The following is a 22,655-nucleotide window of genomic DNA, read 5'->3' as shown; positions in this document are numbered from 1 at the left end:
CACACACACACACACACACACACACACACACACACACACACACACACACACACACAAACATTAGATGGATCATTATTGGACACACTGCTCTGGGTGGAAACAATCATAAAAAGAAATAAAAGAAGAAGATCAAAGCAAACTCACGAGCATTTAAACACAGCATGCATACAGAGTGTGGGTACGCGACAAAATTAACCGGTCACAAAGACTGTGTGATAAAATACTGATATAGATTCATAGCAGATATGAAATTTTTCACAGTTTCCTTCTGGCTTACTGTATGTAAACTAAAAAAGCCAGATAAGGAAGACAGAATGAAGAAAATTCAGCTTTCGATGCTTCTAACTGATCTGTTTTGATCTTTTTAGCAATCTTGAATCCAAAACAGCCGAAAGAAAACAAGAGCTTCAACTTTGACTTTTCCTACTGGTCACACACCACGGTGAGTCTTACAGCTTTCATCAAAGGAAATACATCTGCATTAGAATATAGAAGGCTCTGCTCTTAAACAAGTCCCCAGTGACTAATCCCTCTAACTTTTCTTTTTTTTTTTGCCCGCAGCACACTGTTTGATATTTAATGTGTGTTAGAATAATGAATATTCATGCTATTAAAAATGCTAATTTTCAACCCCCCCCCTCTTCGTTATCACTCCGCTATCTCCATGTCTGCAGCCTGAGGACGTCAACTATGCCTCCCAGATGCAGGTGTACAGAGACATCGGAGAGGAGATGCTGCTCCACGCCTTTGAAGGCTACAATGTGTGTATATTTGCATACGGGCAGACGGGTGCAGGCAAAAGCTACACCATGATGGGCCGACAGGAAAAAGACCAGCAGGGAATCATTCCTCTGGTAAAGCAGGAAGCAGTTTTAAATACAGTTTAATGAAAGACAATTTTGTGCCGATTTGACTCCAACACAGCAGTTTGAAGTCCTTAAGTTGTAAAGTGACAGTGGCATTTTGTTTTCTAGCTGTGCGAGGACCTTTTCACCAAGATCAATGACAGCAATAATGACAACAGCATGTCCTACTCAGTGGAGGTGAGTCATGCTAAACTCTGATATGCCTTTTGGCAGGCTTTCCTGTTTGCATTTAAAGAAATTTTTTCAGGTAGTTTGGCTGAAACATGTGAAACAGAAGCAGGTTATATTGGAATTGTGTTGTTTTATCAGATAGTCAGAAGCTAATTCATTCCTTTTTAATCTTTTATTGTTCCGGTAGCAGCAAGTCACTTATTATAACGAATTAATTAGTCATTAAACATCTTTTATGACTGCCTTCTCTTCTCCCTGCAGGTGAGTTACATGGAGATCTACTGTGAGCGTGTGCGTGACCTGCTGAATCCCAAAAACAAAGGAAACCTGCGTGTCAGAGAGCACCCGCTGATGGGACCCTATGTTGAAGATCTATCAAAGCTAGCCGTCACCTCCTACAATGACATCCAGGACCTGATGGATTCTGGAAACAAGGCCAGGTAAAAAATTTAAGATCAGTTGTTTAGATTTGATAATTGTTATTTTTAAAAACCCATGAGCATGTATTTTTGTTTTTTTCAGGACTGTGGCTGCTACCAACATGAATGAGACAAGCAGCCGCTCCCACGCCGTCTTCAACATTATCTTCACTCAGAAGAAACACGACATGGAGACGGACAACACGTCAGAGAAGGTCCGGTGCAAATCACCCACAAACGAAGATTTTATTTTTCCATTCTTCTGACCACAAACAAATCAATAAGGAGAGTTGAGGCAGAAATGATTTTATGACGTTTTATGGCCTGTTAGGAGTCCGCGTATGCGGTGCTGCTATCTGTTGAATGTGTTTCTGTATTGACTGGTAAACCACACTTTACTGCCAGCTCTCCTTTTAAGCTCCGGGTGGATTGTGTTTGCTGCGGTGGATATTTAGTCCTTTTCAGAGAGGGTGAATTATTTTGAAAAAAAAAATTATTGTCTTCTTAGGTCAGCAAGATCAGTTTGGTTGACTTGGCTGGCAGCGAGAGAGCAGACTCAACTGGAGCTAAAGGAACAAGGCTGAAGGTGAGATGATGTTGCTGTTTCAGTGCTATGCAATGGCAAGCAAGTCTTTTCTTGAAGAAGTTGTTCATTTTCATCTAATTTCTCTAAATATTTGTAAAATTTGACAAAATAAGTATTTAATATTCCCTTTCAGGGGGTTTAATGGTTTTACAAATGATTTTGAGTATTTCATTACAGATTGTAAGGTTAAAATGTATTTTACTATACACCCAAGCCTGTTGCCATTGTTTAATGCAGCATTTTACATTGATTTCATTTGGGGGTCAAATTTACTCCGCCATTGTTTCCAGGTATAAATGATCAATTTCATCTTCTTTTGAGTTACATGACTTTTAAAATGCCAAATGAGTAAAAAAGCCCCTTTGGTGGTTTTAGTGCTTATTTGAAGTAATATATCTAAAATGTACTCGTGATTAGATGGAAAAATACATGAAATGGCTGATTTCTATTTTTTGTGTGTGTGTTTGCAGGAAGGAGCAAATATCAACAAATCCTTGACCACTCTGGGAAAAGTGATTTCTGCTCTGGCTGAACTGGTATGAACTTTTACACTTTGCTAAAAATCTTACTTTAAAATCCTATTTTGTGTGTTTCAATTACAAATGCTGGTGTTTCTTCTTCTCTTTTTAGGACTCTGCACCAAACAAGGTTAGTATACAGCGGCACGCAGGGTATATGGAGCATCTTTTTTTAGGGTAAACTTCAAATATTATTGTGATTCCTTTGTTGATAGAACAAGAAAAAGAAGAAGGTGGAGAGTTTCATTCCCTACAGAGACTCGGTGCTCACATGGCTGCTGAGGGAGAACTTAGGTATGCAAATGCAACCAGAAAAAAAGAGGTTTCAGCATAAGAAAAAGATTTTCTGTGTTAGTTAATGAAATATATTTGTGTATCTGTTTTAGGAGGAAACTCTCGCACAGCCATGGTGGCTGCCCTTAGCCCTGCTGATATTAACTATGATGAAACCCTAAGTACCCTTCGGTAAGGAAAATATATTAAAGCTCTGTTTTTGGGATCATTAAATTTGACATTTTTCACTGTAAATGCATTTTAAAGCTAAAGTCACACTGTCATACTGCAGGGTCAAGCAAATAAATAGAAGTGCTGATTAGATTAGATTTTAAACTCTGCATACATCTGCAGAAAAGTGGAGTTCATGTAGCTCTGTCGGGTAAAACCATTGATGGACACTTCACAAACATATTTTTCTGTTCAACCAGCTGTGAGACACCATCCTCACTTATATTTCATATTATCTGCTCACTGTTATTCGGTACAGAGAGGCTGAGGAATGATAACTTATCGACCACCTTTTAGGTACGCCGATCGTGCCAAACAGATCCGCTGTAACGCCGTGATCAACGAGGACCCCAACAACCGGCTGGTGCGCGAGCTGAAAGAGGAGGTGGCTCGTCTCAAAGACCTGTTGTACGCACAGGGCCTGGGCGACATCATCGAGAGTGAGTGTCACAGCAGCTCACGCACACGTGGCACACACGTGCACAGGAAGCTGGTAGTTAAAAGCTTTTGTGCAGGTTATGTTTTTTCTCTCAGTACATTGAAGACAGAGGATTAACTTGGGATGTGAGCGCCACTCACACACAGTCTCTTCTCTCCTCTGTCCTATCAGCGTATCGCTGCACTGGTCCTGTCATCACTGGTTTGAAATGTGTGTATAACTGTAGCAAGCCTGCGCTTTGCAGCTAAAAAGAAATGAATCCCGAGCCGACTTTCCTCCTCCACCACACCAGAGACCAAACTAAGAATCCTGAGAGAGTGTACATGGAGTCAGACGATGCACAATTGATTAAAAAAATAAAACGAACTTTACAGAACAACTAAAATTATCTTTGTAGTTAAATCTTGTTAAAGGTGTAATCCATTGGCTAAGAGAAAAAAATGGCCTCCTTTCTTTTTTCCATGGTGTTACATGTTTCTTTTACTCCCCAAACTTCGAAATACTTTTATCCACAAAAGTATGTGACCCCACAGTGATGCTTTGTTTAAGAGATGCCGATAGGAGAACAGCGGAAACTGTCAGATTCAGGGTTGTCTTGAATCTTGCTGTTATTTAACAAGATTAGTGACCATGGAAGAAAGGACTGACTGAGAGGATGCCATTTTAGATTGTGTTTTGCAGTCTGGTCCTCTGTGTGTGGAGCTGCTGCATTCGATGCTCTGAGTCAGGTGCTTAGAGGCCTGCACCGCCGGGATCTTTGCTACAAACGCTGTGCTAAACAGCTTAAAAACATCAGTTCTTCTTTCACGAAAATAAAAATCAACACTCTATATTTGGTCCTCATGCATTGTAGTGATGTATCTATTATTTTTTTAGTACACTTTGTCCTAACCATGCTTGCTTGCGAGCTTGTTGTGTGTGTTTGTGTGCAGTTCAGTGTCAGAAAAGAAAATCCCTCTGGTATTTAGCATTCAGTCTCTGACATTGTATGCCGTGTCAGTTTGAGTTGCTCTCTTTTTTTCTCCTTCTGCGATGGCTTTGGAAAGCAAATACGTCTGCTTCTTTGATCCATTATTTGAGCTTTCTCTTCTTTTTTTGTTACCCTCCCTGTTGTTCCCTTATTTTATTTTTTTTCCTTTTAAATCCGTATCCCTGCGTGGTCCTCTCAATCCTTGATGTCTTTCCTTGAATACCTTGCGTCTGCTCCTACCTTCCTTCCTTCCTTCCTTCCTTGCTTTCTTCCATGCAACGCCTCTCTTTCTGGCAGACCTGTGCGATTACAAGAACTTTGTGAATAATCGCCAGGCTGTCAATCAAAGGGGTGATCTCTCCACAGTGACCCATGCCATGACGGGAATGAGCCCCTCACCCTCGCTCTCAGCCCTATCCAGTCGAGCTGGCTCCATCAGCAACCTCCACGATCGCATCTTTAGCCCGGCCAGTGAGGAAGCCATTGAAAGGCTCAAGGTAGGAAAAAATAGGGGATGACGATGCATAGATAGAAAAAGTTCACCGGAGCAAAAGTGGATCTGGGTTGTGTGAGTGGGAATGAAGGGAGGAGAGGGGCTTAGGCGTTTGGTGGGAAGACTCCTTGATGAATACGAGAATGAGCAGAGGTAATACTTCCATTTTGAGAGCAGGCTGTTTCTCCATCACCAACAGGAAACCGAGAAAATCATCGCAGAGCTCAATGAGACATGGGAAGAGAAGCTGCGCCGTACTGAGGCCATCCGTATGGAGAGGTTTGTCCAAGCTCTTTATGCTGTTTGATATCCACGAATGCAAAACCACCTGAAATTATCATTAAATTTAACATTTGCGTATCTGCCTGGCTTTTCAAGGCAGTGCACCTACAAGTAAAAAATCAATTGTCCATTTTTGATTGGACTTATTTCAAGGACATGTTACGGCAGTGCGTATGAGTGTGGCAAATTACACATTTTCCTAATGAGCAAAAAATCTCTGTTTTGATGCCAGGAGGCAGCACAGATTGTTGTGTCGGGAATGCATCTCGTGTAAATATCTACCAAATCAAATTGCCTAAATTTCTTTTTTATTATACATTGTGGAATTTTCAATAGAAGTTCACAATGTTTTTGGCCATATGACAAAAGAAAAACTAATTATTACACCATGAGATTGAGATCTCTGAAAGCTTTTAGTGAAATTTCCCGTTCATATCCCTCTGAGGATGAATTTCTCTCACTGGCAAGTGATCCAAACGTCCTTCCTCACAACTGAAAAATAGTTCCAACATTAAGGCTGTATTGACATCGTTCCTGAAGGAGGTGCTTATACAAGTCAAATGTGTTTGTATAGCATTATCAAGCATAATTCAGATTGTTTTACAGAGGACTACAGACATGACATGATGTGCTTTTACCCAAAGTTTTGCAAATCATGGAACTCATTGATTACAAAAAACAAAGAAGCACATGAAAAGTGTGAGATTTTATACAGTTTGTATAAGGAACACAAAACATTATGCATTGCATGGATAGGCTGTCAGTTTAATGAAATAAAAAGAAATAGCATTATTGTAAATTTCCATCTGAGTTCATGGATTGACTCCAACTCTGATTAACTCTGTAGAGAGGCACTGTTGGCTGAGATGGGCGTTGCCATGAGAGAAGATGGAGGCACAGTCGGCGTCTTCTCCCCCAAAAAGGTACAGGTCCTCAGTCTGTGCGACGCACTTGCCAAACAACTTCTCAACCTCTTGAACGATCAGACCAAACTCACACAAACACTGAAACATATTTCTCTTTCAGACGCCTCATCTGGTGAACCTCAACGAGGACCCACTGATGTCCGAGTGTCTGCTCTATTACATCAAAGACGGCATAACCAAGTAAAGAGTTCTATAAGTTCAATTTGACATGAAATCCATCCGGATACTGTGCAGTTTTTAGTAATTTCGATATATGTTTTTAATCTTCCTTCAGGGTTGGCCGTGAAAATGCCAAAACTCGCCAAGACATTGTTCTTAGTGGCCATTTTATCAAGGATGAACACTGCACCTTCAGCAGCACCACTGGCCCTCAGGGAGAAGGTAAAGTCTCTCCCTGTAAACAAATCTGCTAAAAAGATCCGTCTTTCCAGTCACACGTACATTTAACGCTTTTCTGCAACAGGATGCGTCATTCTCGAGCCGTGTGAGGGAGCAGAGACTTATGTCAATGGCAAGAGAGTGACCTCACCTATTGTCCTGAGGTCTGGTAAGTATTAGATTGTCTTTGATTTTCTAATAAATTTGGCAAGTCCTGAAATATGTGTCTATTTAAGCAGCGGTGTAATTTTTAATGCTTGAGTCAAATGTTTCAACATTCATGCTTCCTGCTGCATCTTTAAGGAAATCGCATCATCATGGGCAAGAGCCACGTGTTTCGCTTCAACGACCCCGAGCAGGCTCGTCTGGAGCGGGAGAGGACGCCGTGCGCCGAGACACCCGTGGAGCCCGTCGACTGGGCCTTTGCTCAGCGAGAGCTGCTGGAGAAACAAGGCATCGACATGAAGCAGGAGATGGAGCAGAGGTGGGTGTGGTCGCATGACTTGTTTTAATGGTATGAATATATGTCTTGGGAAAGTTCTTTGGTGTTGATGAAAATGAAACGTTGCAGGCTTCAGGAGCTTGAGGATCAGTACCGCAAAGAACGAGAGGAAGCCAGCAACCTGCTGGAACAACAGCGGCTGGTGGGTGCTCGCATGATCGGCATCGATCATAAAAAGTACTAATCAGTTCTAGGTGTTATGTAAATCCGCACCTCCTCTTGATCTGTACTGCATGTTTTCTTCCAGGACTATGAGAGTAAACTGGAGGCCCTTCGGAAACAGGTGGACTCTCGGTACCTGGAGTCACCTGAGGAAGAGGAGGAGCCTGAAGAGGAAGGTGATACTATCACTTTAAGTTTTTTTTCTTTTCGTTTTGGCATCAGACTTTCATTTTATTCACATCAAGTTCTCGTGTACCCTCCAGTGCCGTGGACGAAGCGCGAGACCGAGCTGGCGCTGTGGGCTTTCAGAAAGTGGCGTTTCTATCAGTTCACGTCCCTCAGGGATCTGCTCTGGGGCAACGCCATCTTCCTCAAAGAGGCCAATGCAATCAGTGTGGAGCTGAAGAAGAAGGTTAGATTGTTGTAAGATATATGCTTTGGCAGTGCAATGATATTTTTTGTGCTATGTTTCATTGCACATTGTGTTAATTTTGTTGTAAACAAACAAAATGCAGGTCGTTGCTCTATGAGGTCTGAAAAACTCGAATTTTTCATTATTTCCCTGACTTTAAATATGTGTCTTGTACTCATTGACATTGACATTACTGTGCATGTTGTTATTATTAGTTATTTATTTTTAACTAATAAAAAAGGCACATGAAGGATTTAGATCTTTGACAGATGTCATATGTGCAGTTAAAGTATTTAGAACAAATACTACAATTTCTCAGCTGTTCAATTTTCTCATTTTAGTTTTGGATTACTCAAATAACTGTGAGCTGCTGTTCTAGTCTAAATTATGATGCAATCTCGTGTTTTCTTCACAGGTGCAGTTCCAGTTTGTCCTCTTGACAGACACTCTCTATTCTCCGCTGCCCCCTGACCTGCTGCCTCCCAGTGAGGCTAAAGAGAGAGAGAGGCGACCGTTCCCTCGGACGATAGTGGCCGTCGAAGTGCAAGATCAAAAGAACGGAGCCACACATTACTGGACTCTGGAAAAACTGAGGTACTCAGAGGTTTTGAGAGTCTGGCTTGAAGCTTGTTTCACGGTCACAATTTAATGGTCATCCCTGTAGAAAACAGCGCAGTTCTTTTAATTCAAAGCACCGGTCAAAGTAGCTGACAGTTGATACACATGTCTGCATATCAGCAGATACTGACCTGTTGTTTTCTCCTGGCCCTTGTAGACAGAGGCTGGACCTGATGAGAGAAATGTATGATCGTGCTGCGGAGCTGCCCAGCAGCGCCGTGGAGGACTGTGACCACGCCCTGACAGGAGGCGACCCCTTCTACGACCGCTTCCCCTGGTTCCGTCTGGTCGGCAGGTCAGTAACATTCACAGATTTAAGTTCTTTTACTGCACAGTGAGGACGCCCACAAACCCATCATCACTTTCCCTCCTCCTCAGGGCTTTTGTGTATCTGAGTAACCTGCTGTATCCGGTCCCTCTGGTACATCGTGTGGCCATTGTAAGCGAGAAAGGAGAGGTGAAAGGCTTCCTTAGAGTGGCAGTGCAGGCCATCTCAGGTACAAATAAAAATTTGCTGTCAGATGCTGCACACGTCCTCTTGTGTTGTTTTGTGTTTCTGGAAATGCTTGTTAACTATACTGTTTGTGCTTTTGTGTCTCTATTTAGCTGATGAGGAGGCGCCTGATTACGGCTCTGGCGTGAGGCAGTCAGGCACCGCCAAGATCTCCTTTGAAGACAAACAGTTTGAGAAGGTACGTCTGGGCTGGTGTTGTGCAGCTGAGTCCTTCTTGTCAGATTAAAGTGGAAATTTGGAGCCTGAAAAAAGAAATTCTAGTGTTCTGCTTGTAAAAAGAGGCAAAAGCTGATGATTTTATGTTCTGTTTAGTTTCAGACTGAGTCGTGTCCCGCAAATGTGTCGCACTCCAACACCTCACAGGAAGAGCTACGAATTGTGGAGGGAGAAGGACAAAATGCTGAGACTGGAATCTCTGCAGATGAAGTTAACAACAACACCTGTGAAGGTGAGGGGAGGGCGACGACAGGGACATGGTGGTCTTACTAGAAATACCTCATGAACGGAAATATATTTCCTAGCTGGCACATCTAATGTCAAAATGTCAATGCGTTTCTGAGTCTCAGCTTCTTCTGTGCCACGCAGCCACACTGGATGCTCCTCTAAGCCCAGTAAAGAGTTTAGGTCTGGGTCTGGATCTTCCTCTGGACCTGTCTCCAGAGAAAGCGCTGTCCCACCTCAAGATCGGCAGCACTTTCACCTTCAGAGTTACCGTCTTACAGGCCTCGAGCATCTCTGCAGAGTACGCCGACATCTTCTGCCAGTTCAAGTAAGTTAAAGCAAAGTTCCTGGAGTAACATCGTCTACCTGATGTGAATTTCATTTAACAGTTCTCGCTGAATGCCTCTCCTAGTTCTCTCTTTTGTCTTTATGCAATTATATACAAAGATTTTACAAATTTTACCTTACAGGTCACATGAATTAATGGTTAAACTCTAATCAAACTTAATGTATTTTCTAATTTACGGATTAAAGTCTTTGTAATTTGAGAAGCTGACAGTGAAATAATCTGTGCTGTTGTTAGCCAGATGCTTTGGGTGATATAATGTGTAGGAAAAACAAAAAGGCAGGTCAGCTGATGAAATGACTTCACTGTTTTCAGCTTCATCCACCGTCATGACGAAGCTTTCTCCACTGAGCCGCTGAAAAATACCGGCAGAGGGCCGCCACTGGGCTTCTACCATGTCCAAAATGTAAGCAGCATTAAACGCTTATATTAACAAAGACAACTGATTACCTACTGTTCACTTCCTCTTGTTATTTGACATATTATGTTAGCAGTCCATTTCTACAAACAGCTTTCTCAAGGGTTCATTCGAGTATTTTTCTCTCTGCCTCCGATAGATCACAGTGGAGGTGACCAAGTCCTTCACGGAGTACATCAAGACTCAGCCCATCGTCTTTGAGGTGTTTGGACACTATCAGAAACAGCCGTTCCCTCCACTCTGCAAAGATTTAATCAGGTCAGGAAGAAATCTGACTGGGTGACTTGAGATAATTTGATGGAAAAAAAGTTTTTCTCACAGTTTCATGTTGGGGTTTTTTCAGCCCACTGAGACCTTCCAGGAGGCAGTTCCCTCGGGTAATGCCGTTATCCAAACCAGGTTAGCAATGACATTTCAGCCACCACAATCTAACTTCTATACATTAATCTAATGATCAAAAAAAGGGGAAATTAATAAATGAATGAATGAATGAGTGCTCTGCAGGCTCCTCTGATTCTGCCTGTTTCCATTTTAATGAGATAATTATTTAATTCAATCATCTATCGATGATTTCCGTGTGTGCTTGATTTAATATTCTTAGCAATAAATGAATGAATCTGCATCCTCTTCATTCATCCAGTGCCTGCCACCAAGCTCAACACTCTGACTCGCTCCACTGCGGGACCCTGTCACGCCAAATACGATCTCATGGTCTTCTTTGAGATCTGCGAGCTGGAAGCTAACGGAGAGTGAGTCCAGTCTGTTCCTGTTGCTGCTTAAATATGCAAAAGGGAAAGCATACACATGCACTTGTTATAATGTTATAATACGTGTCTAAAAATGGATTATCCCTCTGCCTCCAGTTATATCCCGGCTGTTGTTGACCACAGAGGTGGGATGCCCTGCCATGGGACGTTCCTTTTACATCAGGTCTGACCGTGTTTACCTCTGCTGTCACACTGCTAAGTTCTTCATTTTAACCACTGAGATACTAAATCCGCTCCTCATCTTCTTGCGACTCCACAGGGCATTCAGAGGAGGATCAGAGTCACAATTGCTCACGAAACAGGAAATGATATTGAGTGGAAAGAAGTGAAGGAGCTCGTTATTGGTGAGTACGATATACATGGCCACGTTTGTCAGATTTTTGCAGGAAGAGCTCAAAAATCAAAAAAATGACCAGTCTCATTGTCACTTGTTTGCCCGCAGGTCGTATTCGAAACACGCCCGAGGCTGATGAGACCATCATAGACCCCAACATCCTTTCCCTCAACATCCTGACCTCTGGATACGTCTGGCCAAAACATGATGACAAGTAGGAATTTGTTTTTCCAGTCTTCCTTCAAAGCATTTTTCTCTTTGTTTGCTGAGTTGAAACTGTTGAAAGCTGGAGAGAAAGGTTCATAACTCACCTTATTTCTCTTTGTTAATCGCAGTGTCTCTCTGGGAGTTGATCACAGGTACCATGTTTTTCCATCTTTGTTTCTTAAAAACAACATGCAACAACGTCCATTTGTTCCTTAAGCTTTTCATGCAATGAAAGGCTAGATGCTGTTTTTCCTCTCTGTAGAACTTTCTACCGATTCGAGGCCGCATGGGACAGCTCCATGCACAACTCTCTGCTTCTGAACAGAGTCACACCCTATGGGGAGAAGATCTACATCACCCTCTCTACTTATCTAGAGGTGGGAGAGTGTTCGTGCATTGTTCTGCAAAATTAAAAATTTTTTTTTACTTTACTTTATTAATGTTTTCTATATTTGGGCTAGATGGAGAACTGTACTCAGCCGACAGTTATCACCAAAGACTTCTGCATGGTGTTTTACTCCCGTGACACAAAGCTGCCGGCATCCCGCTCCATCAGAAACCTCTTCAGCACCGGCTGCCTACGGCCCTCTGAGAGGTACTGGATTAAGGATTTTAACTAGGGCTGTCAAACGTCAAACATAAGGATGGGGGGCCAAAAATGGTCTGGTCAAGACTCCAATCCAGCCCACTGTACAGCTTTAAAAAAAAAAAAAAAGGATATTTTCTGTGACTTAATGAAAACTTTCTATTTTTTAATAGAAAGTTGGGAGGCTGTGATTACACATTTATCATGTAGTTTCACTGGTTTGGCACCATTTCAGATCAAAGTTCTAGGTTGATGCATGCTTCAGAGTTTAAGATTTAAGTTTACGACAACCTGCTCTGCTTTCTCTCCTCAGTAACCGTGTCACTGGAGTCTATGAAATCACTCTCTGCCACGTGGCTGACAACGGAAGTCCAGGTGCAGAATAAAATAAAAATCAATAATAAATGAAAATGGCAAAAACGTTTGTTTGTCCTTTGTCGTTCTAAATGCTTCTGTTCCCCTTTGTCAGGCATGCAGCGTCGTCGCAGGCGCGTGCTGGACACCTCGGTGGCTTACGTGAGAGGCGAGGAGAACCTGGCTGGATGGAGGCCCCGCAGTGACAGCCTCATCCTCGACCACCAGTGGGAGCTGGAGAAACTTAGCTTACTGCAGGAGGTCAGTGGAATTATTGGAATTATATTATAGTTTATTTTTACAGTGCTTACATCATAATAGTCTCTTATATCTTGGGTTTTTCTTTGGACATTGGATGCTTTTGCACTCTTTATCAGTCCAGTCCTGGTACCTCATCATTGTGACTGGAGTGGGTTTTTTTTGTTTCGTTTTTTAAGACTCTTAACCCGGAACTATGAATCATTCAAGCATAAAAAGCAACTAACCCAAGTGATAAACCGGTGTTTACATATATTAGACAACTTAGGAAAGAAATAATTATAATATTTGTGTCTTTAGGCATTTTGTTACTAGCAGCCAGTAACAGAAGCACTTCATTTGTTCCCATCTCTTTAGTTGATAGCAAGAAAAATCCCAAAGATAACATGGTTTCACAGGTATGAAGTTGTATTTTGCACCAATAAGATGAATTCCAGGGGGCCACAGTAAAACTTGGGTTGTGTGCAGTGTGCCCGTAAAACATTTTGAGGAAACTGGACATGTGGAGGCCAGGAAAAAAAAGAAATGTCAGGCATAAAAACTATCTACAGCAGATGAACAATGAAAGTAAGAAAGTCATGCCCTTATGAAATATGAAAAAAAACAGCAAAACCATTCTTAACGAAGGGAAATCTGGTAACAGATCTCGTAGAGCGATGAATCCAGATTAGACATTTGTGGTTCAAGTTGTCGTCAAAATGTGTGCAGGAGATCAGGAGAGAGGGACAACACTGAGTGTCTACAGCCATCTGTAAAACACAGTGGAGGCTCTGTCATTGTTTGGTGCTGAATCTCATCCAGTGGTGTTGGAGATCTTGTTAAAACTGATGGAATTATGAACTCAGAGAAGCACCATCAGATTTTCATCCACCATGCAATACCATCTGATTGGCAACAGTTTCATCATTCAGCACAGGATAGATCCCAGACCTCAATGTTATTGAAGGGGATCATCTTGACAATAGAGCAAGAGCCAGCCAACATCCAAAGAAGAGCTTTGAATATCCTTCAAGAAGCCTGGAGAATTATTCCTGAAGATTAGTGAAACGACTGCCTACTTGACATGTGCTAAATAAACTCCTGTTGGACTTTGTCTTTCAAGTGAAATTCCCTTACTTTCTTCTAAAGGTGGAAAAGACCAGGCACTATTTGCTGCTGAGGGAGAAGCTGGAGGCGACTCTGCATGCGGGACAGGATGCACTCTACAAAAATGGCGACATCATCGACTTTGCAAAGAGTCCCGTCCTCAGCCACAGCCCCAGCAGCAGCCCCGCCCCCGACAGCCCCAACCAGAGGCAGAGGGAGCTGGCTGCTAAGGTGACTGCTGCTCCCCTCATCTCTATTTTACACCTCGGTTTATTAGAGATTTATTTTCTTTCTATTTTTACACACAGCTTCATTCAGCTTCATGCTTTTAATTTTTTTTTATATTTTTCACTTTCCAGTGTCTGCGTCTGCTGATGCACACCTTCAACAGGGAGTACAGCCAGGTGAGCAGCAGTGCCAGTGAGAGCAAGGTGAGCCCCAGCCTAGGCCCTCTATAACCCAGTCCTTTAGTCCTTCTGAACCTAATATTTACAGCCTTCACTAAATATTTAAGCCCCGCAGTCCTTCTTTCCAGTCACTCCCTCTGCTACATCTGTTCTCATTCTTTCATGTTTTTTAAACACTTCACGCTTCCTTGTTGCAAAGAATTTCATACTTTTCACTTCTCCTCTGTCTCTATAACCAGATGTAATGTTTAACCTGGCTTAAACATTACTCAGAGATAGTTGCTGGATAAAACATGCCTAATATGACAACCATTTCTTTCAGTACTGACTCAGGTCTACTGATTACTCTTTTACACCATGCATCCCCTCCTACTTTCCTCACCCCTCACTGTCCCTTCTTCTTAGACACTGTGAGGCTTCCACTTACTTAATAACTCTCCTGCATGTCCTCTTTAACATCAGCGAGGGGCTCTTAGACATACCGAGGATTTGTACCACAGTGCTGCTTCTGTAGTACATTGCTAGAAGATGACAAACTGATCAAGCTGTTCTCTGAATGCATGTCTGTGTCGTTTGTGCTTAATTGTTTGCTGGATTGTTTTGTCTTTGTTTGTCTCTCTTCTTGTCTTGCGTGTCCTTGCTGTTGCTCTGGTTTCTGTGTGTGCGTGCTTGCACATGTGTGCGTTTTAGCTTTCTGAGATGTCTGCGTCTCTGATGAGGGAGTCATCCTCTTCTACACTGAGCACGCTCACCCCGTCCTCGACCTGCCCCTCACTGGTGGAGGGACATTATGACATCAGGTGAGGAAAAAATGTCATTTTGAATACATCTTACTCGCTTTTTGGTGCTTTGTTCAGTGAGCAGTAAGTCTCATGTGGGGCCAGGTAGTATCAGTAAAAACAAAATGCTGTTGTATTTTCTATAATGTGCAGAATTTGTTTTTTAGAAACATTTATGTCCTCAGTTTTTTCAGTGTAGGCTCTTAGATTACGAATGGCAGGTGATGAAAACACCACAGAAGACTTTTTTCTGTTTTTTCACCAGTCACAACATTTAGCACAACTATGCAAAATAATTACTGCACTGTAATAATTAGAATTCAGAAGAAGGTACGTACACACACTGGCCACTTTGCTAGGTATACCTGTTCGACTGCTCTTTAGGTTACGTTTTTTTCAGGGAGGGGAAATTTTTTGAAGTTCAGCTTTGTAATTCATTCTCAACTGTCAGAAAAGTGCACAAAAGCCGCCCTGTAGATTTTCATAGGAAGTAACCTGCTTACAGAGATACACCTTGTTGTTTTGTTACACATTGCAAATGTGTTTTAAATCAGAACTAAGAAAAGGGGCTTGAAATGTTTTCTTTTGTGTCTTGACCGTTGCTCCCTTTTTGATGCAGTGTGAACATGTTTGCGTTGTCTAGACACACTGATCCCAGTTCTGGAGCATCCACACCGGACCTAGATCCGTACAGCCCCGTGGACAGAAAGAAAGTCCTCAGAGGATGCACCTTTGTTCCCGACATACAGGAGATTCGTGTCAGGTCAGATCACACTTGATACGTTTAATGCACCACCAGCTGCAATCACATGTTAGGAGATCCTCTGGATTATTTTCCTTAGTATTCAAATCGTAGGCCAGTTATTCATTTTGTATTTCTTTCAACATGCGCAGCCCTATTGTGTCAAAGAAGGGCTATTTGCACTTCCTGGAGCCTCACACCAGCGGCTGGGTGAGGCGTTTCGTGGTGGTGCGCCGGCCCTATGTGTACCTGTACCGCAGCGAGAGGGACAGCGTCGAGAGAGCCATCATCAACCTGTCATCTGCAAAGGTGGAATACAGTGAAGACAAACAGACGTTACTGCGGGTATGCTTCACTTCAGTCGTGAAACTCACTGCAGAAAAGACATATGACCATTTAACCGATAAATCTGAATGAGGTTTAGTAATCCCGGAGTATTTCCTGTCTTCAGACTCCCAACACGTTTGCTGTGTGCACCGAGCATCGTGGGATTCTGCTGCAGGCAGCCAATGACAAAGAGATGCATGACTGGCTGTATGCTTTTAACCCTCTGTTAGCAGGCACCATCAGGTGAGTGGTGGAGAATCTGTGAAGCATACAAATAGTTTACTGTAGTTTACTATGAGTGAAAAGAGACCCAGAGTTTATATTTTGTCCACCTCCAAACACCCACACAAAGTTTTGACATTTTAATTATTCTGTTTTTTTCAGGAAATGGTCACTTATCCCCTAAAAATGAAACCTATTATTATAATTGCTTATTAGATGCTATTTTTCCCTTTATTTATCTTTCCTGCCTAACATATTCTTACTCTCCTTCTGTCAGGTCAAAGCTCTCCAGAAGAAAGTCGGTCCAGTCGTACCCATCGGCTCAGCGGATGTGAGAGTTGAAGGGGCCTGGCGAAAAACAGCGAACAAAACAATACAATCTAAAAGCTCAGCTCAACATCCTGCTTAATCGAGCATAGACCATATAGCAAACTTACACATAGAACCATTTAAATATCCCTCTATGTGATGACCGCCCCTGTCACTCACTCGCTCATCCACAAAGCCGACAAAAGCATTATTTGCCATCACCACCACACTAACCCTGCATGGTGTGCTCCCTTCCGACCTGTAGAAGAATTCCTAAGAAAATCTAACCACCCAAAACCCGTTACATAACTTACCTCTGCTGGGCGCTGGGACTAGTTCAGATTAGGTTTCATGTTTCCTGTAGATGTGTCATCTGTGAGGCTGCCAGTTTCCAGCAAAGACATAAGTCTCAGCTGTGAAGCAGACATTGAACATCAACCATTAACGGCATCAAGTGAGGGGAGGGGTAAAAACATCTTATTGGATGTTTTCTCTGTGTAGGTGTGTTAAGTGCAGCGATGATAGCTCCATATCCATCCTTCATACATATAATGTACATAATAATGTACATTGGCTTGGTGCTCTGCAGCATAGAGTATTTGTTTCACTGAAGAGGTTTCAGATAGCAGAGATTCATCATTGCTGTTGCTCATCATTTTAACCTTGAAGTAGCATGAGGGGGGATCCAAGCTGTTGTTTCTGTGTCTTTTTTTAAGATCTGGTTCTATGAAAACACGAGATCGTTTGCTAGATTAGGACGGCCCGTTCAGTAGAGATAATACGTGTCCTCGCCTTGTTATTGATATGTGCTTCGTCCTTCCTTTATTATTATTTATATTGTTTTTTCTACATAACCCCTTGCAGGTATAACCCTGAAGGAAAATGTTTAATGTTGCTGTTGAAGCTGCACTGTATTTTATTGTGACAGGACCACTGACAGTTTTGTTGCATGGCACTTTATTGAGTTAATGTCTCGTACCATTTACTCTGTTATTTTAACCAAAGCGTTCTTTTGCTTTTTGTAATCGTTTCACTTACTGTGCATTTGTGTGCAAAGATAGTTTTTTTATTTTATTTTATTTTAGTGGGATTTTAAATGAATAGTTTGACACTTTGGGAAAATACTTTTCCTGCTGAGACTTAGATGAGAAGACAAAAAGCGCACTTATGATCCTGAAGCCAGCAGATTTTTTTAGCCTAGCTTGGCAAAAAGGTAGGAAACAGAAAGTTTGGCTGTGGCCGTTAACAAAAAGGGAAAATAGCACGTCTGAAGCGAACTAAATAGGACTCGTTTAATGGGTGACTAAATCTTGCATAAAGAGCTGCAAGCATCATGGAGTAAAACGCAAATTAGTGAGCTTTAGAAGTGCTAGTAGGTGATTTTGTTGCTTGAGTTAATCAGTTTTCACACAATAAATCCACATTTCTGGCAAAAAAGGTGAATTTCCCAAAAGGTTACACTATTCTTTTAACCAATGAGTCGCACCAGATTTGATCTAATTGGGAGGACAACTGTACTGTGTGTGGTTGTCATTTTTATTTTTATGGATCAGCAGAGTTGCTCCGTTCGATAAGCTGACTTGTGAAGACTCCTCTTGTAGCTCAATAGAAAGGACAAAGTTATAATCGACCGTGGACCTTCAGTCTTTTTAGGGCGGTTGCTTCAAGTGGACGAGAGCGTTGTCCTAGCACCAGATAGTGCCTCCCTTTCTTCACCTCTCTTTTCTTTCTCTCCTTGATCCTTGTCTTTAGCATTAATGCTAAATAAAGTTACTCACATGCATTCATGATTAGCTTTTATGTAAAGTTATAGTAAATGCTATTAATCTTTGTTTTTTAAGTTTTCATTATGTATATCAATGTTTTGGAGAGTGAATATTATCAATGATCCTCTATAGCATATAGTTATTGCCTGTAACAGACTGTAAATGTTTCCTTTGACAGCAGTCTCCCTGCCAGCTTTTGTACCGTAGCTGCTCGGTATTTGACAGCCTGACGCTTGTGTCGGACATCGGTAAAGCATGACTGACTTGATGTTGTCATGACAAGGAATGGTTTGTAGGTCTTTTAAAAAAAAATCTATCGATAATGTTGCTTTGAAATCTAAAACATCTTTATCTTGTTATGCAAGAGTGACAACATTGGGTCAAATTTACCGAGTAGGCATATAATGCATTCAACACAGGCCTGGTCAGCCAGCCGGTCTGCCTGTCTCATTTCCATTTAAATCCTAATGATCAGTTTTCTACACTCTGTAAGCAGAATTTAGGACTTTGTGTGCCACAGGCCAGCCAACTTGTTGAGCAACACAGCCTAAATCATGTACAAGTTTGTAGAAAATCTGACTCTAGTTAAATTTTGCATTTTATTGCAGTTTTATTTTGCTTTTTTTTGCCACTTTGGGGTTTTTTTTTATGTTACTTTGTCTGTAAACAAAGAGTTAATTGAGTTTATTTATTGTTGAATGTGTTGGGTAGAACATGTCTGCTGGTACAGAAGACAAATGGAAATTTTATTTGTAAAATATCAAAGCATAAATTATGTTCTTGAAAATTAATGCACTTACGCACAAAGCATCTTTATTTAATATGATTTTTGTATTAAGCATTTAGAAAATCTAGAGGACTTAAAAAAATATATATATATATATATACGTCAAGGTAGTCGATACACAAACACTGGCACATAACTTTCAAGGCTTCCAACCCTAACAGTTGAAGAGTGTCAGAAACACTTTGTGAGGTAGTTTTAGTGTGCCTGCCAGTGATTGTTGAACGGCACATGAGTCGATCGTTTTGTTTTTCTTTTCCTTTGGCTGTTTTAGCTGTCACAACTCTGGATCAAAGCATGCAGGTCCACTTATCTTCCGCTTTCCCCTCTCTCCTGCCTTACCGCTTGCTAATGACAACAGCTTTCCACTCCTGAAAGTGCTGCTTGTAAAGTATGTCATCCATGATCCCCGTAATGATTTACTGGAAACCTTCCTCTTGGCTCGTGTCTTGTATATAAATGGAGATTTCTGTGTTTGGGTCTCATTACACAGATGATATTAACTCTCTTTTACTCTGTATACCATGATGAATAAGAATAATTGACCTGCTGCTTGGTTAAGTGTCACTGCAGAGTACAGAGTGCGGATCAGGAAGCAGTTTCGGACCTCTCGGCTCAGTGTGAGTAAGACGGTCATCCTGGACTGGGTACGTGACCCCAAGTCTGTGCTCTTGCTTGGAGTTGCTTGACAGAAGCAGAAACAGGTCGCAGCCTGTGATAAAGTCTTAAACTCAGTGCTCACGTTTATCTTTTGAGTGTTCTGGAGTTCTTTCTCATGTCTGTGGACACATAACAAAAGTTGTCAAAAAAAGAATCAAGCAAATAAATAAATGTGTTGAAAAACGTGTCGGCATTTGAATCTTGTGTGTTTGATTGTTACCGTGCACAGTTTAAATCAATAGTTGAGTGTGGAGTTCCCCTGGGATCTATTCTTGGTCCCCTGATGATCTGGTTACAGTGTACTGTAGGAGATCATAACTACAGTGGTAACACTTCACTGTCATCTATCTAATACTAAGTCGTGTGGATACATAAGAGATGTTTTTTTCTCAAAGCTTTTATTTTCCAGTTCCATTTATTTGACATTATTATCAGTTCTTGGTCTCATACTAAATACATTTATACAAGGAATAGGTAACTGATTTTAAACTTTGATATACCGTAATATGCAGAAGTCTTGAGCCACCCCTAATTGCTTTTGATTTTGCTTCAGTAGCCAGACTTTCATATCATTTTTAGTCATCCAGTCCTTGTGGCATTTTGTAAGCCACTTAACACTGACCGAGAAATCATTTAAGCATAGAAAGGGTGGAGGGATGAGCCATTCTTGTGTCTACACATAACATAAGTTATAAAGAAGCAGTTTTGAATATTTAGGCACTTTGTTACTAACAGCCTGTCACAAAAAGACACAGTTGGCTCCCATTTATTTAGTTGAATCTCTGAAAAATGTAAAGCACTGTTTGACAGGCATAAAATAGCAATTTTGCAATTACAAGGTGATTTCCAAGGAGCTGCTAGCAGAAAACTCAGCATGGTGTGTTGTGTGTCCTTACAAATTTAAGGAAAACAGAAACAAACCAATTTAGTAGGTTATTTAATTTCAGTTTGTTGATTGCTTATCTCCAGCTAATCATACTTTTCTGACTGCCATGTGTCATAATGCTGTATATAACTGTACTTGCTCTGTCCAGTTTTGGCAGGTTGAACGTCTAAAGAGCCAGAAACATGTCCGATAAAACATGACCCCAGTGAGAGACTGTTTTTGCTGACAGTGCAACCTGATAAATGAATAACATTATCATAAAGCTTTTCTATGTTCTTTTACATAATAGTTTGTACTTTTGCTCAGGGTGAGCACATCTGCATGCCTTTGTGCAGCCCTCCATTATTGATCATGTGCTTACCATGTGCAGCAGGGCCAGTCAGGCTAATCCCCTAATAATGGAGGCAGGAAATCTGGGCTACACACAAAGGCCCTCGACTGGTTTAGCTGTATGTCACCAACACCAACCAGTATGTTAATAAAGGTACTGTAGGTACTCACATGTTGTGTTGTGGTTCTCTTTTCATATCATCATGCCACATATATATGCATATGCATGCACGCTTTGCACACTTCCAAGAAATTTTAAAGACAGCCGCTGGTTAATTGAGGTTAACTTCTTTTTCAAGAAGCTTAGGCAATAACTCGATTCACAAATCTCTAAATACTGTGGGAGTGACAAAATATCCACCGTAACCTTGATATTTACAAAATGAAATGTACTAATTACATTACTTATACATATATTGTCATATCATAGGTAATCATAGAATGCATATTTTTTGTAGGCAGGGTTTAGTGTAAGGTTACAGACCCTTTCTCCATCTGTCAGGAATCTGGACAGAGGACACAAATGGATGGTGAGGCAGATTAAATTTAAAAAAGCAAGGCTTTGTTTGGGCTGATGAAAAAGCCAAAAAAACAAAAAGTTCAAAAGAAACATGAAGCAAAAAGGAGGAGAATAAATTTCCACTGGCGCACTGACAGGGCAGCACATCAGATGAACCAACAAAGAAAGGGTGGTAAGCACAACTAAACATACACAGAGACTTGATCAATTCAGGAACCACCAAAGTTCAAATCTACCATGAACTGGAAACTGCTGGAAAGCCAGTGTAACTGTCCACAGTGAAACATGTTTTACATCCTGATGGACTGAGAGGGTGCTTGACAGAAATTTGCACCTGCCCACATTTATACATGAACTGGTAACAGTTAGCGCAAGAAAAAAGTTTCAGGGTCAGACGAACCAAATATTGAGCTATTTGGCAACAATGACAAGATGTATGTTTGGAGTAATAAAGGTGAAGCGTTCAAACCTAAGAACACTGTACCAGCTGACAAGCATGGTGGTGGTAGCATCATGCTCTGGGGCTGTTTCGCTGCCAGTGGTGCTTGTACACTGGATAAAGCGGAAGAAAAAATGAAGGAGGACTATACTGAAAATTTGAGGACTGTGCTGGGTCAGTGCCAGGAAGCTACATCAACTCTGCCAGTTCTGCTAAGAAGAGTAGTCAAATATGCAGCCAGAAGTATGTCAGAAGCTTGTTGAGTGTCTGGTTCAGGTGCAATTTGCTAAGGGATGTATAGATGTATATATTTTTTAACCCTATGTGGATTAGAGACCATTAAAAAGAAATTCACACTTGTGCAGCCAATTCTTGTTTTTCTTGTTTTAATTGTAATCCCAAATTACCATAACATTCATGCCCATGACGAGTAACTTCTGAGGACAACTGTACATTCATAGAGCCATCAGTCTATAGGCTACTTCCAGGTCCAGGTCACCCTATCCCACTGCTTTAATTATGCACACCAAGAAGGACCCCCATCTGTGTTTTTAGTCCAGGTGATGTTGTTCCTTGGTCTTTCTATTTATTGGCAGGTACTGAGTGAAAAGACAACCATCAGTTTTTGGGTTCTCTGTGTCATTATTCTATTTTCTAATATTTATTTATCTAAAAAAAACAACCAAAAGAAAACTTTCATCCAACTTTCATCTTGTGTCGGATTATTGGACTGTCAGGACTATATAGGTAGGTAAAACATACATTCTGAAAAACAAAGGCTGATTAATACAACAGGAAAATAGAGAGTGCATAATAAGAGTGTGACACCTTTTTGAACATATATATTTTTCTCCACTGACTGTATTTAACCTTAGATGAGAAATCCTAAATTGAGAATTTCTTGTGTTTTGTTTGCTTTTTTATAAG

General features: G+C 41.3%; 1 protein-coding gene across 4 annotated transcripts in view; it reads left to right on the top strand.

Moving 5' to 3' along the window:
- Positions 1 to 19,736, top strand: part of kif1ab (kinesin family member 1Ab) — a 24,655-nt gene extending 4,919 nt beyond the window's left edge. Inside the window, exons 3-49 of one of the 4 annotated variants that reach the window (XM_005721317.2) lie at positions 369 to 442; positions 675 to 854; positions 975 to 1,043; positions 1,299 to 1,477; positions 1,560 to 1,671; positions 1,965 to 2,042; positions 2,513 to 2,578; positions 2,673 to 2,690; positions 2,776 to 2,854; positions 2,947 to 3,025; positions 3,362 to 3,504; positions 3,675 to 3,713; positions 4,840 to 4,970; positions 5,166 to 5,245; positions 6,096 to 6,171; positions 6,275 to 6,354; positions 6,449 to 6,555; positions 6,638 to 6,721; positions 6,856 to 7,036; positions 7,124 to 7,196; positions 7,302 to 7,392; positions 7,480 to 7,628; positions 8,044 to 8,222; positions 8,404 to 8,541; positions 8,625 to 8,743; positions 8,853 to 8,938; positions 9,073 to 9,208; positions 9,346 to 9,529; positions 9,863 to 9,953; positions 10,105 to 10,223; positions 10,309 to 10,364; positions 10,606 to 10,714; positions 10,829 to 10,895; positions 10,992 to 11,076; positions 11,175 to 11,280; positions 11,402 to 11,425; positions 11,536 to 11,650; positions 11,735 to 11,868; positions 12,173 to 12,234; positions 12,329 to 12,474; positions 13,600 to 13,788; positions 13,917 to 13,988; positions 14,655 to 14,764; positions 15,387 to 15,506; positions 15,638 to 15,830; positions 15,937 to 16,055; positions 16,312 to 19,736. In XM_005721317.2, the coding sequence (XP_005721374.1) occupies positions 369 to 442; positions 675 to 854; positions 975 to 1,043; positions 1,299 to 1,477; positions 1,560 to 1,671; positions 1,965 to 2,042; positions 2,513 to 2,578; positions 2,673 to 2,690; positions 2,776 to 2,854; positions 2,947 to 3,025; positions 3,362 to 3,504; positions 3,675 to 3,713; positions 4,840 to 4,970; positions 5,166 to 5,245; positions 6,096 to 6,171; positions 6,275 to 6,354; positions 6,449 to 6,555; positions 6,638 to 6,721; positions 6,856 to 7,036; positions 7,124 to 7,196; positions 7,302 to 7,392; positions 7,480 to 7,628; positions 8,044 to 8,222; positions 8,404 to 8,541; positions 8,625 to 8,743; positions 8,853 to 8,938; positions 9,073 to 9,208; positions 9,346 to 9,529; positions 9,863 to 9,953; positions 10,105 to 10,223; positions 10,309 to 10,364; positions 10,606 to 10,714; positions 10,829 to 10,895; positions 10,992 to 11,076; positions 11,175 to 11,280; positions 11,402 to 11,425; positions 11,536 to 11,650; positions 11,735 to 11,868; positions 12,173 to 12,234; positions 12,329 to 12,474; positions 13,600 to 13,788; positions 13,917 to 13,988; positions 14,655 to 14,764; positions 15,387 to 15,506; positions 15,638 to 15,830; positions 15,937 to 16,055; positions 16,312 to 16,369 (4,985 nt within the window). In that variant the 3' untranslated portion in view covers positions 16,370 to 19,736. Of the gene's footprint in view, positions 1 to 368; positions 443 to 674; positions 855 to 974; positions 1,044 to 1,298; positions 1,478 to 1,559; positions 1,672 to 1,964; positions 2,043 to 2,512; positions 2,579 to 2,672; positions 2,691 to 2,775; positions 2,855 to 2,946; positions 3,026 to 3,361; positions 3,505 to 3,674; positions 3,714 to 4,770; positions 4,971 to 5,165; positions 5,246 to 6,095; positions 6,172 to 6,274; positions 6,355 to 6,448; positions 6,556 to 6,637; positions 6,722 to 6,855; positions 7,037 to 7,123; positions 7,197 to 7,301; positions 7,393 to 7,479; positions 7,629 to 8,043; positions 8,223 to 8,403; positions 8,542 to 8,624; positions 8,744 to 8,852; positions 8,939 to 9,072; positions 9,209 to 9,345; positions 9,530 to 9,862; positions 9,954 to 10,104; positions 10,224 to 10,308; positions 10,365 to 10,605; positions 10,715 to 10,828; positions 10,896 to 10,991; positions 11,077 to 11,174; positions 11,281 to 11,401; positions 11,426 to 11,535; positions 11,651 to 11,734; positions 11,869 to 12,172; positions 12,235 to 12,328; positions 12,475 to 13,599; positions 13,789 to 13,916; positions 13,989 to 14,654; positions 14,765 to 15,386; positions 15,507 to 15,637; positions 15,831 to 15,936; positions 16,056 to 16,311 lie in introns of all 4 variants that reach the window. The other 3 variants (XM_013912597.1, XM_013912595.1, XM_005721319.2) reach the window with 3 other exon arrangements.
- Positions 19,737 to 22,655: the final 2,919 nt, after the last annotated feature.

The sequence above is a fragment of the Pundamilia nyererei genome, unplaced genomic scaffold, assembly GCF_000239375.1.
Source record: "Pundamilia nyererei isolate P.nyererei 1_Seehausen unplaced genomic scaffold, PunNye1.0 scaffold00004, whole genome shotgun sequence".
NCBI lineage: Eukaryota > Metazoa > Chordata > Actinopteri > Cichliformes > Cichlidae > Pundamilia > Pundamilia nyererei.
The sequence above is the reverse complement of the archived record's forward strand: the minus strand, read 5'-3'. Positions and strand labels throughout refer to the sequence as shown.